Here is a 13,717-nt window from a genome sequence, read left to right on the forward strand (position 1 = left end):
CCGGGCCCCACACACCCTCTCCCCGGGCCCCACACACCCTCTCCCCGGGCCCCACACACCCTCTGCCCGGGCCGCACACTCCCTCTCCCCGGGCCCCACACTCCCTCTCCCCGCTGCCCCGGGCCGAACACTTCTTCTCCCCGGGCCGCACACTTCTTCTCCCCGCTGCGGAAACAAAGATCTCTTTGGCTGGAAGCAAGATGGCGGAACAAGATGGCGGAGCAAGAAGGCGGAATAACATGACGGGGGCTGGTTGCTAAACCGGGTCCTATAATCACCCATGAATCTGCCCATGAGCGCACTACGCGTTTGCGTGAGAGTAACCCATCTTGCTCTGCTCTAAGATCTTTGCTCCTAGATCCCTCTGCTCCACAACACTACCCAGAGGCCTACCATTTACTGTGTAGATCCTGCCCTTGTTCGACGTCCCAAAATACAACACCTCACACTTCTCTGTATTAAATTCTATCAACCATTCCTCTACCCACCTAGCAATCGTTCACAACCATCTTCACTATCTGCAAAACCACTAACTTTTGTATCATTAGCAAACTTGCTAATCTTGCCCTGTATGTTCTCATCCAAATATATTAAGTATGTTCTCATCCATTTATTAAGTAACTAGAAATTGAAAGTTTAAGACCATGTATGGCTTATTATGGATTTATTCCATTTTAGATTTTCACTCATTTTGAGTGAATACTTTAAATAAAGGAGATCTTGTGTGATGTTGCCAGGATCCGAGGGTCTGAGCTATACAGAGAGGTTGAATAGGCTCCACTCCTTGGAGTGCAGGAGAATGAGGGGTGATCTCAGGTGTATAAAATCATGAGAGGAATAGATCGGATAGATGCATAGAGTCTCTTTCCCAGAGTAAGGGAATCGAGGACCAGAGGACATGGGTTCAAGGTGAAGGGGAAAAGATTTAATAGGAATCTGAAGGGTAAAGCACTGATTACCTTAATTCACGTATACATAGAAGTTTATAAGAGACTGGGATACTATTCATTCCATTGTACATTTGAGGTTGTTAAACTTCTAGCACTCAGTTCAGTGAAGCAATGTCCCCTTGGACTGACATGCTGCTCCGCAGAATATCTCTCTGGAAAACCTCCTGACCGAAAGCTGCATTCCCCACTAACCGAAGCTGATAACTGGACAGTTTTCCTGCCCACCACCTCTTCCACGAAAATCTCCTTAAAAGCTTTGTGCACATTCTATGGTAGTTAATCCATTGCTTCAGCACACATGATCTGTACCAATTGTGAAATGCACTCTCCTCAAGAAATGCACTGTCCTCAAGAAATGCACTGTCCTCATCTGCACAAATAAATATGGGGTAACTGCAAATTATGATTTGTGCCCTTATTTAATCAATTTCCCATCCATTCCATCTCAGATACAAAGGACATTTATTATCATTTACACCAATTGGTGTAGTGAAATTTGACTTGCCATTGCAGCACACAAATAAAGTAAGACACAACATCAAATAATTTAACAGTAAACATAAAAACATAAACATAGATTCCTTCCAAAAATGATTTCCTTCTCGCTTAATGCATTTTTAAAATTTACTGTAAACTTTATGTAAATTTAATACCTACATTGAAAGCTTACATCACATTTAAAGCATTGTCCGTGTTCCAATGCACATCAGAGGTTGCAAAACAAAACTTTCTTTAGCCGAGCAGACAATCTGACTATGCCTTGGAGCCAACTAAAGTTTCAGACTTGGCCTTGGACTGCTGGGTATGGTATCAGTTGTGAATCAGCAAGAGATTTTGTAGAAACACAGCTGTTCGTGTGCATTTACCAGAACAGGAATTTGGATATTCTCCCGTTCAAAAACATGTTGACTGCATGACAAGTTCAGCTGCCCTGCTAAAAAGGTTCAGCTTTATGACGTTCCAAACTCTTTCCTTTCCATTGGAATTTATCAACTGCAAGATAAGCAAAGTGTTGTAATCAAATATGAATTGTGGTCGATGAACTGAAGGTATGTAAATGGGATGAGGATGCCTTCATTTAGTGTACAGGAATGTAGAAAGTAATATTGCCAAAACCAGTAACACTTAGTGTTCATAAGACATTCCTCTGCCCTTTTATTAGCAGCACATTAATCCAATTAAACATTGGATGAAACTCCAGCATTACCAATTGGCTCTGAGTATTCAGGCATGAAGAAACAGTAATGATCGAGCTCATAGAGTCATACAGTGTGGAAACAGGCCATTCAGCCCAACTTGCCACACTGGCCAACATGTCCCAGCTACACTCGTCCCACCTGCCTGCGTTTGGCCCATATCCCTCCAAATCTGTCATACACTGTCTAACTGTTTCTTACACATTGTGGTAGTCCTTGCCTCAACTACCTCCTCTGGCAGCTTGTTCCATACACCCACAACTCTTTGTGTGAAAATGTTACCCCTCAGATTCCTATTAAATCTTTTCCCCTTCACCTTGAACCTATGCCCTCTGGTCCTCGATTCCCCTACTCTGGGAAAGAGACTCTATGCATCTACCCGATCTATTCCTCTCATTTTATACACCTGAGATCACCCCTCATTCGCCTGCACTCCAAGGAATGGAGCCTATTCAACCTCTCCGTATAGCTCAGACCCTCGAGTCCTGGCAAAATCTTCATAAATGTACTCTTTCAAGTTTAATATCTGTCTTATAACATGGTGCCTAGATTGTGAACACAATACTCTAAATGCGGCCTCACCAACGTCTTATATAACTGCAACATGACGTCCCAACTTCTGTACTCAATATTCTGACTGATGAAGACCAATGTGTCAAAAGCCTTTTTGAACTATGTACCTGCATTCGTAGATCCCTCTGCTCTACAATACTCCTTGGAGCCCTACCATTCATGGTGTAAACTGTATGCTAAATTCTAAGTAGACCAAACTAATATCCTTAGATTAACTGGTATTTCCATAGCTAAAGCTCTGAGGATATTTTTGCATTTCATCTATTGTATTGGCTATATGCTGATGCCACACCTGAAATGGAAATAATCAGTGTTATCCCATTGATGAGATAAGATGTAATAAGCAGGGCTTGAAATTAACGGTTGCCCGGGTGCCATTGACCACTCAAAAGTGCCGCCGGGCAACCTAAACACTTTTTGCCCGGCTTGGCAACCAGTTACTGGTTTGTACCGAAGATAGACACAAAAAACTGGAGTAACTCCGCGGGTCAGGCAGCATCTCTGCAGAAAAGGAACGTGACATCTTGTGTCGGCGGTGACGGCTGTATTGCTTGGGAAAGATACTAGGTGCGGGATGACGAAGGGTCGCTGCGAATGACGGCCCCCAAACAGCGACGGCGGCTCCATCTCCTCCTCCGGCCCCCCGCCCGCCATGATCAGGGCCGCTGCCTGCAAAAACCGCTAACGGCGCATTTTCAAAACAAACCCTCCCGCATGCCGAGGCCGGGAGGAGGGAGGGAGGGGGAGGCTTCCACTGTCGTTGTTCAGGGGCTGTCACATTACAAGCTCAATACTTGCCACCTGTGGGCGTGGAGGAGGATGAAAGACCGTACAATATGGCATCATGTGCAGCACAGACATTGTGGGCCAAAAAGTCTTTCTTCTGCTGCACATGTCGACGTTCTAGCTTCTAATATTGACTAAAATAATTGCATCAATGCTGGACAAGTTTTCAGATTCACTGCAATAATGGGCAACATGCATTCCTGTGGGAATGGGGAAATGGTTGGCAAAGGCTCAAGGGATGTGATCATTAAAATGCTAAGATTTGTACAGAAGCTCTGCTCAATTTATTAATACTGACACCCATTATACATCACTTGGTCCTACAACAGAGAGGAAGTTGTGTTGTGCTGTCTGTCTGTCTGAATTGGTTGGATTGTTGGTTGGCGTGAGATGGGAGTGGTTTTGTTTTATGTGCTTCTTGTGCCATGTCAAATACATGAGGATCATTTCAACATTACAACCCTATTCCAGTTCATACGCCCCAATCAATTGACTTCCTAATGATTTTGCATTCTGGAGAGAGAAGCTTCGACTAGTTAGACCAAGGGTTCCCAACCTGGGGTAAATTTCACCTACTTAGGGGGTAAATTTGTTGATTCTGGATTTGTACATATTTTTTCTCATTGACAACTATGTTTGGTTCTGGTATACTGGTATCTGTTCATCATTAGCTGTTCATAAATAAGTGAAATAACATTGTTATGTGATATTAAAGTTGCCAGGGGTAAACAGGACAAAAAAGGTTGGGAACCCCTGAGTTAGATGAACGACATTTAATTGTCGTCTTGAATCTTGTTTGACTGCAACAGTTCTTTCTAAGCAAAGAAGTAGACAGGAAATGGAGAGCTTAGTAACAGTGTCAAAACATCAACCTCTCCCTCATTGTTAACAACTGGTGATATGTATGTCCATCTCTGTGTTGGTAGCTTGTTTATCAGTGGTGTGATGATGAAGATATCTTTGCTTCTTTCAACATCGCTGATGCCTATTTTACAATTTATATACACAATATACACATTATAATTAAGAATTGGGTTCCTTGTTGATATGTGAAAGGAAAGTTGGTCTTCGTACAACAAGCTCAAAATTGCTGGAAAACCTGATTATGTCACTAATTTTCACTGCTGTTTTTGTCATCTTTATGCCAATTGATTACTAGAGGTCCTACAATACAATAATGACTAAATTGGTTGCAATATGCTTTGGCATCTCCTGAAAGTATGCTGATATAAAAGAAGATGGACACAAAATGCTGGAGTAACTTGGCTGAATTAGTTCTTCTGAAGAAGGGTCTTGACCCGAAACATCATCCATTCCTTTTCTTCAGAGATGCTGCCTGTCCTGCTGAGTTACTCCAGCATCTTGTGTCTATCTTCGGTTTAAACCAGCATCTGCAGTTCCTTCCTACTGATATAAAGGAAGGTCTTTATTTTAAAAGCTTGCTAAGAATGGGGTGACATTCCTTGAATTTTCACATTTGCTTTTCAGAGTTCAGATTTCTATTGAAGGTGAAGCCGTGCGGAGCATTGCTTACCTTTGTGACGGTGATGCGAGGGCAGCTTTAAATGGACTTCATCTTGCAATTCAAGCAAGAATTGCAGAAGCTAAAAAGCCACTGAGCAACAATGGGCAGCAAAATACTCCAATAAAGAACATTGTTATTAAAGAAACGCATATAAAGGAAGGACTTCAAAGGTCACATTTACTGTATGATCGAGCAGGTAAATTCATTTATTGAAAACCTTTTCTAGTTCAGTCATCTCACATTTTACGCGTGTTTGATTTATGCATTTTGAAATAGAAACAGAAACATAGAAACTAGGTGCAGGAGTAGGCCATTCGGCCCTTCGAGCCTGCACCGCCATTCAATATGATCATGGCTGATCATCCAACTCAGTATCCCGTACCTGCCTTCTCTCCATACCCTCTGATCCCCTTTAGCCACAAGGGCCACATCTAACTCCCTCTTAAATATAGCCAATGAACTGGCCTCAACTACCCTCTGTGGCAGAGAGTTCCAGAGATTCACCACTCTCTGTGTGAAAAAAGTTCTTCTAATCTCGGTTTTAAAGGATTTCCCCCTTATCCTTAAGCTGTGACCCCTTGTCCTGGACTTCCCCAACATCGAGAGCAATCTTCCTGCATCTAGCCTGTCCAACCCCTTAAGAATTTTGTAAGTTTCTATAAGATCCCCTCTCAATCTCCTAAATTCTAGAGAGCATAAACCAAGTCTATCCAGTCTTTCTTCATAAGACAGTCCTGACATCCCAGGAATCAGTCTGGTGAACCTTCTCTGCACTCCCTCTATGGCAATAATGTCCTTCCTCAGATTTGGAGACCAAAACTGTATGCAATACTCCAGGTGTGGTCTCACCAAGACCCTGTACAGCTGCAGTAGAACCTCCCTGCTCCTATACTCAAATCCTTTTGCTATGAAAGCTAACATACCATTCGCTTTCTTCACTGCCTGCTGCACCTGCATGCCTACTTTCAATGACTGGTGTACCTTGACACCCAGGTCTCGCTGCATCTCCCCTTTTCCTAGTCGGCCACCATTTAGGTAATCATTACCATTTAGATAATAGCTTTCCTGTTTTTGCAACCAAAATGCCACCTAACATGCTTGTTCCTTTAAAACCAAAGTGCCATTTACAAGCTCGTATTTTTTTAATTACACGCTCAAATTTACTGCAGATAAGGTAGTCACATGTATGTTTGATTTACACGTATTTGAATTACGCGCTGCATTTCATGTACATAACCCCCGCGTTTAACGCAAGATGCCTGTATACTAGTAGTGTGTATTTCTGAAGTAGTAATTCCAGCAGAGCAGGAATAATTCAGCACCGATGGGACATTGGCAGAGCCACACTATGAGATGCTTGCCATTTAAATAGCAGTCAAGATAAATAGTACGAAAGTCACTTCGTCAATCATCATGTGATACTTGTTTACCTGCAAGGTGAGGAACACTATAACTGTATATCGGCATTGCACAAAACCATGCGGGCCTCGGATGAGAAGTCTGCCCTGTACTGGCTAGCCAGGATGCTGGAGGGCGGTGAGGATCCACTGTATGTTGCACGGAGATTGATACGATTTGCCAGTGAAGATATAGGTAAGAATAGCAGTACATTATCTGACTGTGCCAAATTAAAATTTTAGAACGTTTCTTATCTGAATAGTCAATTAAATATTTTGTCCTTCATATGGACTGCTTCTGTTTTACTTCTGTTTCACTTCTAGTTAAATGATAATGAGAGCAGTGTTGGGGTTCACAAACTAGTTGCTGGTGGCCAGCTAGGTTAGATCCTAGTTCTGACTAATTTATAACAGAGCTGCAATTTTAGTGTTACTATATATGTTGACTCAAAGCACCCCGGGATTGAAAATAGTCACTGCAAAATCTTTTATCACCACAACACCAGAAATAAACATTAAAGGAAATAATGAATAGATTTTGTGCAAAGAGATTCTGATTCAAATTTTATTTTTGTCTCAATTCATGACATTCTGTTTCAGCATTTCTCTCCAAAGATTTCCTTAATTTCCAGTCTAGATACATCAGATTCCATTGGAACTAACTGCAATTAAGAAAATTAACCCCCTTAAGATTGAGTTTGCCTGGATTTTACGATGCAACTTGCCCAGATGGGAGCCAGATTTAATTATATAGATATATCTCTTTTATAGGCAATAGGTACAGGAGTAGGCCATTCGGCCCTTCGAGCCAGCACCGCCATTTGATGTGATCATGGCTGATCATCCCCAATCAGTACCCCGTTCCTGCCTTCTCCCAATATTCCCTGACTCCGCTATCTTTAAGAGCCCTATCTAGCTCTCTCTTGAAAGTATCCAGAGAACCGGCCTCCACTGCCCTTTGAGGCAGAGAATTTCACAGACTCACAACTCTCTGTAAGAAAAAGTGTTTCCTCGTCTCCGTACTAAATGGCTTACCCCTTATTCTGAAACTGTGGCCCCTCGTTCTGGACTCCCCCAACATCGGGGACATTTTTCCTGCCTCTAGCGTGTCCAAACCCGTAATAATCTTATGTTTCAATGAGATATCCTCTCATCCTTCTAAACTCCAGAGTATACAAGCCCAGCCGCTCCATTCTCTCAGCATATGACAGTCCCGCCATCCCGGAAATTAACCTTGTAAACCTACGCTGCACTCCCTCAGTAGCAAGAATATGCTTCCTCAAATTAGGGGACGAAAACTGCACACAATACTCCAGGTGTGGTCTCATTAGGGCTCTGTACAACTGCAGAAGGACCTCTTTGCTCCTATACTCAACTCCTCTTGTTATAAAGGCCACCATGCCAATCGCCTTCTTCACTGCCTGCTGTACCTGCATGCTTACTTTCATTGACTGATGAACAAGGACCCCCAGATCCCGTTGTTCTTCCCCTTTTCCCAACTTGACACCATTTAGATAGTAATCTGCCTTCCTGTTTTTGTTTTTGATAACCTCACATTTATCCACATTAAACTGCATCTGCCCACTCCCCCAACCTGTCCAAGTCACCCTTGCATTCTCATTGCATCCTCCTCACAGTTCACACTGCCACCCAGCTTTGTGTCATCTGCAAATTTGCTATTGTTACTTTATGGAGCATGTCAACCATGGTTTACATCAAGATACATTTACCTCCTATTATTTTGGGAGCTTCTTCTTCCTATTTGACTTTTTTTTTTCATTTGTTTACTTTTGCCAGCGACATCTGATGGGTAAAAATGTTGTTGACTGATGGGTAAAAATGTTGTTGACTGACTCTAGTGTATCATTTGCATTGCAAAATCTTTGCAGAATACTCATGAGGCTTCAGACACTGAAACCATCCTTATTTCAAATTCTTACCATTACTCTATATTTGTATTATTTTTAAATAAAGATTTAATGCTTACACTGAATGAAAAATGCTATATTCAGCTGTCGTTTTTTTTGATCTTTTATAGGACTTGCAGATCCTTTGGCTTTGACCCAGGCAGTATCTGCTTACCAAGGGTGTCATTTTATAGGGATGCCTGAATGCGAGGTATTTTAATATGTTAATCCTACATGTGTACTTATATCAGGAACATAATTATCTTGTACTTTACAAATTCCTTTGCTCTGCAGTATGCTCTTTAAGGCTACCTGCTTAATTCTTCTACATTAGATCGTTGGTAGCTGAATTGGCTTCAAAATGTTTAATGTACTTAAAGTCCGAGGAGTGCTGTTGATGCCACTGTTTTTAATGTGGCTGATTAAAAAGATCATCACTTTTGAGTTTCAGACATCATACCACAGTAGTTCATAGTATAACAAAAGCTTAGTGTTTTAACCACAATAACTGCACACGTTATGGGTTAGAAGGTAGGCAGCTAGCTTGAAACATTTGAAAGCGCTTGATTGCATTTCTGTTTCATAATTTTTCACAATCCCTTTTGAGAAATTTGACGGAACTGCTCAAACTTGGCAAGGGCCGAGATATTTCACATGATCTTGGACCTAAATTCGAAAGTTGTGACCCATTGGATTAGGAGATTATTTTATACATTTGGACCGAAGCCATGACCTTTCTTTTTAATGAATAGCTCACATGCTTTGTTATAATTAGTTTCCAAAAACAATATCAATTCAAGGCTTTGTGTCACAGAATCTAAAAAAAAGTGCATCTGCAAACTTTCCAAGTCTATGTGTTATTAGGAAATAAATTTCAGATTGGAAACATTCTGAATCCTAATAGCAACAAAAAGGGAATGCCTTCATACTCGGATAATGATACAAAAGGACCCATCTCCTCCCTGTTTCCTAAACAGCAACATGGTGTTTTTAAAGTTCACAACAAAAGAACGTTTATAATTTAAAAAATGTCGTAGGCTTGTGCTACACTAGTAAAATAAGGTGTTTAAGAGGGAACTGCAGATGCTGGAGAATCGAAGGTTACACAAAAAAGCTGGAGAAACTCAGCGGGTGCAGCAGCATCTATGGAGCGAAGTAAAATGAGGTGCATTGTTTCTTCCATAGGATATATAAACTTGCAACACAATTCTAAATTTTAAGTCACTGTTGTAATGCACAAAGAACAGCGGTCAATTTTATGCTCCGCAACGCCCAACAAACAGCAATAAGTCGTCAAGTCAATTTTATTTCTATAGCACATTAAAAAACAACTCTCGTTGACCAAAGTGCTTTACATTGGTGGAGGTACTAACGTTATACAACAATGGTTCATAGATTAAGTACATACATATAGCCCTCCCTCAGAGGACGTCAAGAAAGGCTTTAGAGTAAAGATGAGTTTTAAGTCTCGACTTAGAGTCGATGGAGGGGGCACTTCTGATGGGAAAGAGGGATGCTGTCCCACAGTCTCGGAGCTGCAACCGCAAAGGCGCGGTCGCCCCGAGCTTATGCCTAGACCGCGGGATGTTCAGTAACCCCAAGTCGGCCGATCTGAGGGACCTGGGGGTGGTGTGGTGTGTAAGCAGTCTTTTGATGTAGGTGGGGGCAAGCCCATTAAGGGCCTTGTAAACATAAAGAAGGATCTTGAAGTTTATACGGAACCGCACAGGGAGCTAGTGGAGAGAGGCCAGGATCGGGGTGATGTGGTCCCCTTTTTCGGATGTCAGGGTCGTGGGGCAGTTGCAGGCGGGACAGGGAAAAAATTTGATGCCAGTGGGAGTTTAGTGGAGAGATAAATGTGTGGAGATCTTTTCGAGTCGTTAAACTTGAAATTTTAGCTATTCCGAAGCTGGAAGAAGCTAGCTTTTACCACGGCATTGACTTGCTTGTCAAATTTCAAGGAGTCAAATATCACAGCAACGTTTTTGACGTGAGTTTGAGTAGTGGGGTAAGCTTCCAAGGCTGGCTATCATTTTGATTGATCCAAGGGGCCGAGAAGGTGACCTGACCTACTCTCGTTTTGGAGGAAGTTCTGGACCATCCAACACTTTATATCCTCGAGGCAGTGGATAAGGCTGAGGCGTTTTGTACCAGCTGGAGAAACTGCGGGTGCAGCAGGATCTATGGAGCGAAGGAATAGGCAACGTTTCGGGCTGACCCTTCTTCAGACTGATAAAGGGAGTTGCAGGAGGATCGAGGTGGGGGGAGAGGATAAATGTGTGGATGATCTTTTCGAGGTCGTCTAACAAAATTGGGAGAATTCGATGTTCATGCCCCCCGGGGTGCAGACTCCCCAAACGGAATATGAGGTGCTGTTCCTCCAATTTTAGCTATCTGTCCGAAGACCCAGGGAAGTCGGAGCGGAGTGGGAGGGGGAGTTGAAGTGCTGAGCCACGGCAGGTGACTTGTTGCGGACCGAGCGGAGGTGTTCGGCGAAAATTTCAACGCTTGGTCTCAAATAGATCTGCTGACACTAGAGGCAATAACGCAGGTAAACCTCTGTCGCACCTGGACGATTGAGGTCCTTGAGTAGGGGGGGTGGTAAGTTGCTTGCGGTTGCAAGGGAAAGTGCCCGGGGAGGGGGTGGACCGAGAGGGAAGGGAAGAATTGTCATGGAGGGAGCGGTCTTTGCGGAAGGCAGATTTTGATTGAGTCCGTTGGAGGGGGCGAACTGAGAAGGATGACCTCAGACGGCTGGTGGGGTAGGTGAGGACTAGGGGGACTCGCCCTTGTTAGTTGGGGAAAGAGAGCAGTGGAGTTTCCCTTTCTTATCCCCACCCACCCCCGCCCCCGATCAGTCTGAAGAAGGGTTTCGGCCCGAAACGTTGCCTATTTCCTTCGCTCCATAGATGCTGCTGCACCCGCTGAGTTTCTCCAGCTTTTTTGTGTAACCTTCGATTCTCCAGCATCTGCAGTTCCCTCTTAAACACTAAGATTTGATCGTTGTTGGGCTTCAGGGGGAGATAGAGTTGTGTATCGTCTGCATAGCAGTGGAAGGAAATGCCGTGCCTTTGAATGACATGGCCTAAGGGGAGCATATACAAGGAGAAGAGAATGGGGTCTAGGATGGAACCTTGTGGAACCCCGCAGCAAAGGCTAGCTGGGGAGGAGAAAGAGTTGTCTATGTTTGTAGAGGAACTCTTATCTTTGAGGTAGGAGATGAACCAGCTCAGGGCAGTGCCATCAATACCAACCCCGTATCGGAGACGGTCAATTTGGATGGTGTGGTCGACAGTATCAAATGCTGCGCTGAGGTCGAGAAGGAGCGGGATTGCACAGTCGCCGGAGTCAATGGTGAGAAGTAGGTCGTTATGTATCTTCAGCAAGGCAGACTCTGTGCTGTAGTGGGCCCTGAAACCTGATTGGAAAGTTTCCAGGATGGTATTTTGGTATAGGTAAGGCATGTTGATTTAAAATTACATTTTCAAGGACCTTTGAAAGGGAAGGCAGTTTCGAAATAGGTCTGTAGTTGCTACGCAAGGTGGGGTCGAGGTTAGGTTTTTTCAGGAGGGGCTGGACCACCACCTGCTTGAAGCAGGTAGGAACAGTGCCAGTGGCCAGAGAACTGTTGATGATGGCGAGGATGTTGGGACCGGCTATTGTAATGACATTCTTCAGAAGGGCAGAGGGGACAACGTCAAGGGGGCAGGTAGCAGGTTTCATGGTCGTGACCAGCTTTACAAGGGAGGGTTGAGTAACGGGTTGGAATCAGTCTAATTTTAAAGAACAGACCAATGAGACAGCTAGGTCACGGATGGGAGGGGAAATATTCGTTCTGATGGTCTTAACTTTGCTGGTGAAAAATGTAATAAATTCTTCACACTTAGTAGGGGACCCAGCTAAGCTGGTACTGGGGCAGGACATATGATAGAGGTAATGGTACTAAAAAGGACCTTGGAGTTATGGCCGTTTTTGGAAATAAGGGCGGAAAAGTATTTTGTTCTTGCAGATTTTACTGCTTCCTGGTATTTGAGAAGATTGTTTCTCAAAAATATAATAATTAACTTAACGGATCAGATTAGTTTATTTTCACATATCCCAGGGTGCAATGGAATTCTTTGTTGGGAAGTTCACTGGGTAACTCTCAATAAATCCAACAATCAATTAAAGAATAAGTGCAAAACGCAGAATAATGCAAGACATTAGTGCAAAAAGAATATTAATGTATCATAAAGAAATAACCAAAAAAAGAATTAAGACTCAGAGAAATGCAAAATCTCTTTAAACTTCTAAGAAAGTGGAGGCACTGGCACGCCTTCATGGTTGCATATATGGGCTGAGTCCACGTCAGGTCATCCGAGATGTTAACCCCCAGGAATTTAAAGGGTCCTCTGCTGAACACTGGAGCGTGGTCTCTTTTCTGGAATCAGTTCCTGGGTCTTGTTGACTTTGAGTGGCACCATGGCACAGCGGTAGAGCTGCTGCCTTAAAGTGCCAGAGACCCAGGTTCGATCCTAACCTTGGTGCTATCTATATGGACTTTGTACATTCTTCCTGTGGGTTTTCCCCGGGTACTTCGGTTTTCTCCCACATTCCAAAGACGTGTGGGTCTGTATATTAATTGGCTTCTGTAAGTTGCCCCTACTATGTAAGATGCAAAAGTAGGATAACATGGAACTCGTGTACGGTTAGCGTGGTGTCGGTGAGCCTGTTTCTACGTGGTATCTCAAAACTAAACTAAGATTGTTGCTGTTGTACTACTCAATCGGGTATTCTATCTCTCTCCTATATGCTGAGTCTTCACCAGTGGTGATTCAGTCAACCACAGTGTTGTAATTGGAGACTTTTGAGATGACATCGGAGCTGTGCTTAATCACACAGTTATGGGCGTAAGGAAAGAAGAGCAGGGGTTAAGCAAACGGCCTTGATGTGCACCCGTGCTGATGATCAACAAGGTTGAGATGTTGTCGTGGTTGAACTGTTGTCGAGGTTGAGATGCGCACCTTTTAAGGTCTGCTGATGGGAAGTCAGGGATCCAGTTGCAAAGGGAGGTATTCATATTCTCGACTGTGAATACGTTGCTCCACAGATTTTCCTATTAAATCTTTCCCCTCCCACCTTAGACTATGTCCTTTGGTTCTTCATTCCCCTACTCTAAACTAAGCGGAAGCTCAGAGGGGACCGTGCCTTTGCTGTGTCGGCTCCGAGATTGTGGAATGAATTGCCTCTCCACGTTAAACAGGCCCCTTCTCTAGCTGTTTTTAAGTCACTCCTGAAGACATATCTATTCTCCGTGGCCTTTGTAGACCAGTAGGGTGTCGAATTATTTAATTACTTTATTTGCTTGGTTTTGCTGCGTGGTTCGTACTCGTGTTTTATGTCT

General features: G+C 43.4%; 1 protein-coding gene across 1 annotated transcript in view; it reads left to right on the forward strand.

Annotated features, from left to right (window-relative positions):
• The window catches only part of wrnip1 (WRN helicase interacting protein 1), a 52,155-nt gene that overhangs the window by 35,642 nt on the left and 2,796 nt on the right, over positions 1 to 13,717 (forward strand). The window contains exons 4-6 of the mRNA XM_055651787.1: positions 4,994 to 5,226; positions 6,468 to 6,623; positions 8,466 to 8,545. Coding sequence (XP_055507762.1) covers positions 4,994 to 5,226; positions 6,468 to 6,623; positions 8,466 to 8,545 — 469 coding nt within the window. The remainder of the gene's footprint in view (positions 1 to 4,993; positions 5,227 to 6,467; positions 6,624 to 8,465; positions 8,546 to 13,717) is intronic.

Source organism: Leucoraja erinacea, chromosome 2, assembly GCF_028641065.1.
Source record: "Leucoraja erinacea ecotype New England chromosome 2, Leri_hhj_1, whole genome shotgun sequence".
NCBI classification, from domain to species: Eukaryota; Metazoa; Chordata; class Chondrichthyes; order Rajiformes; family Rajidae; genus Leucoraja; species Leucoraja erinaceus.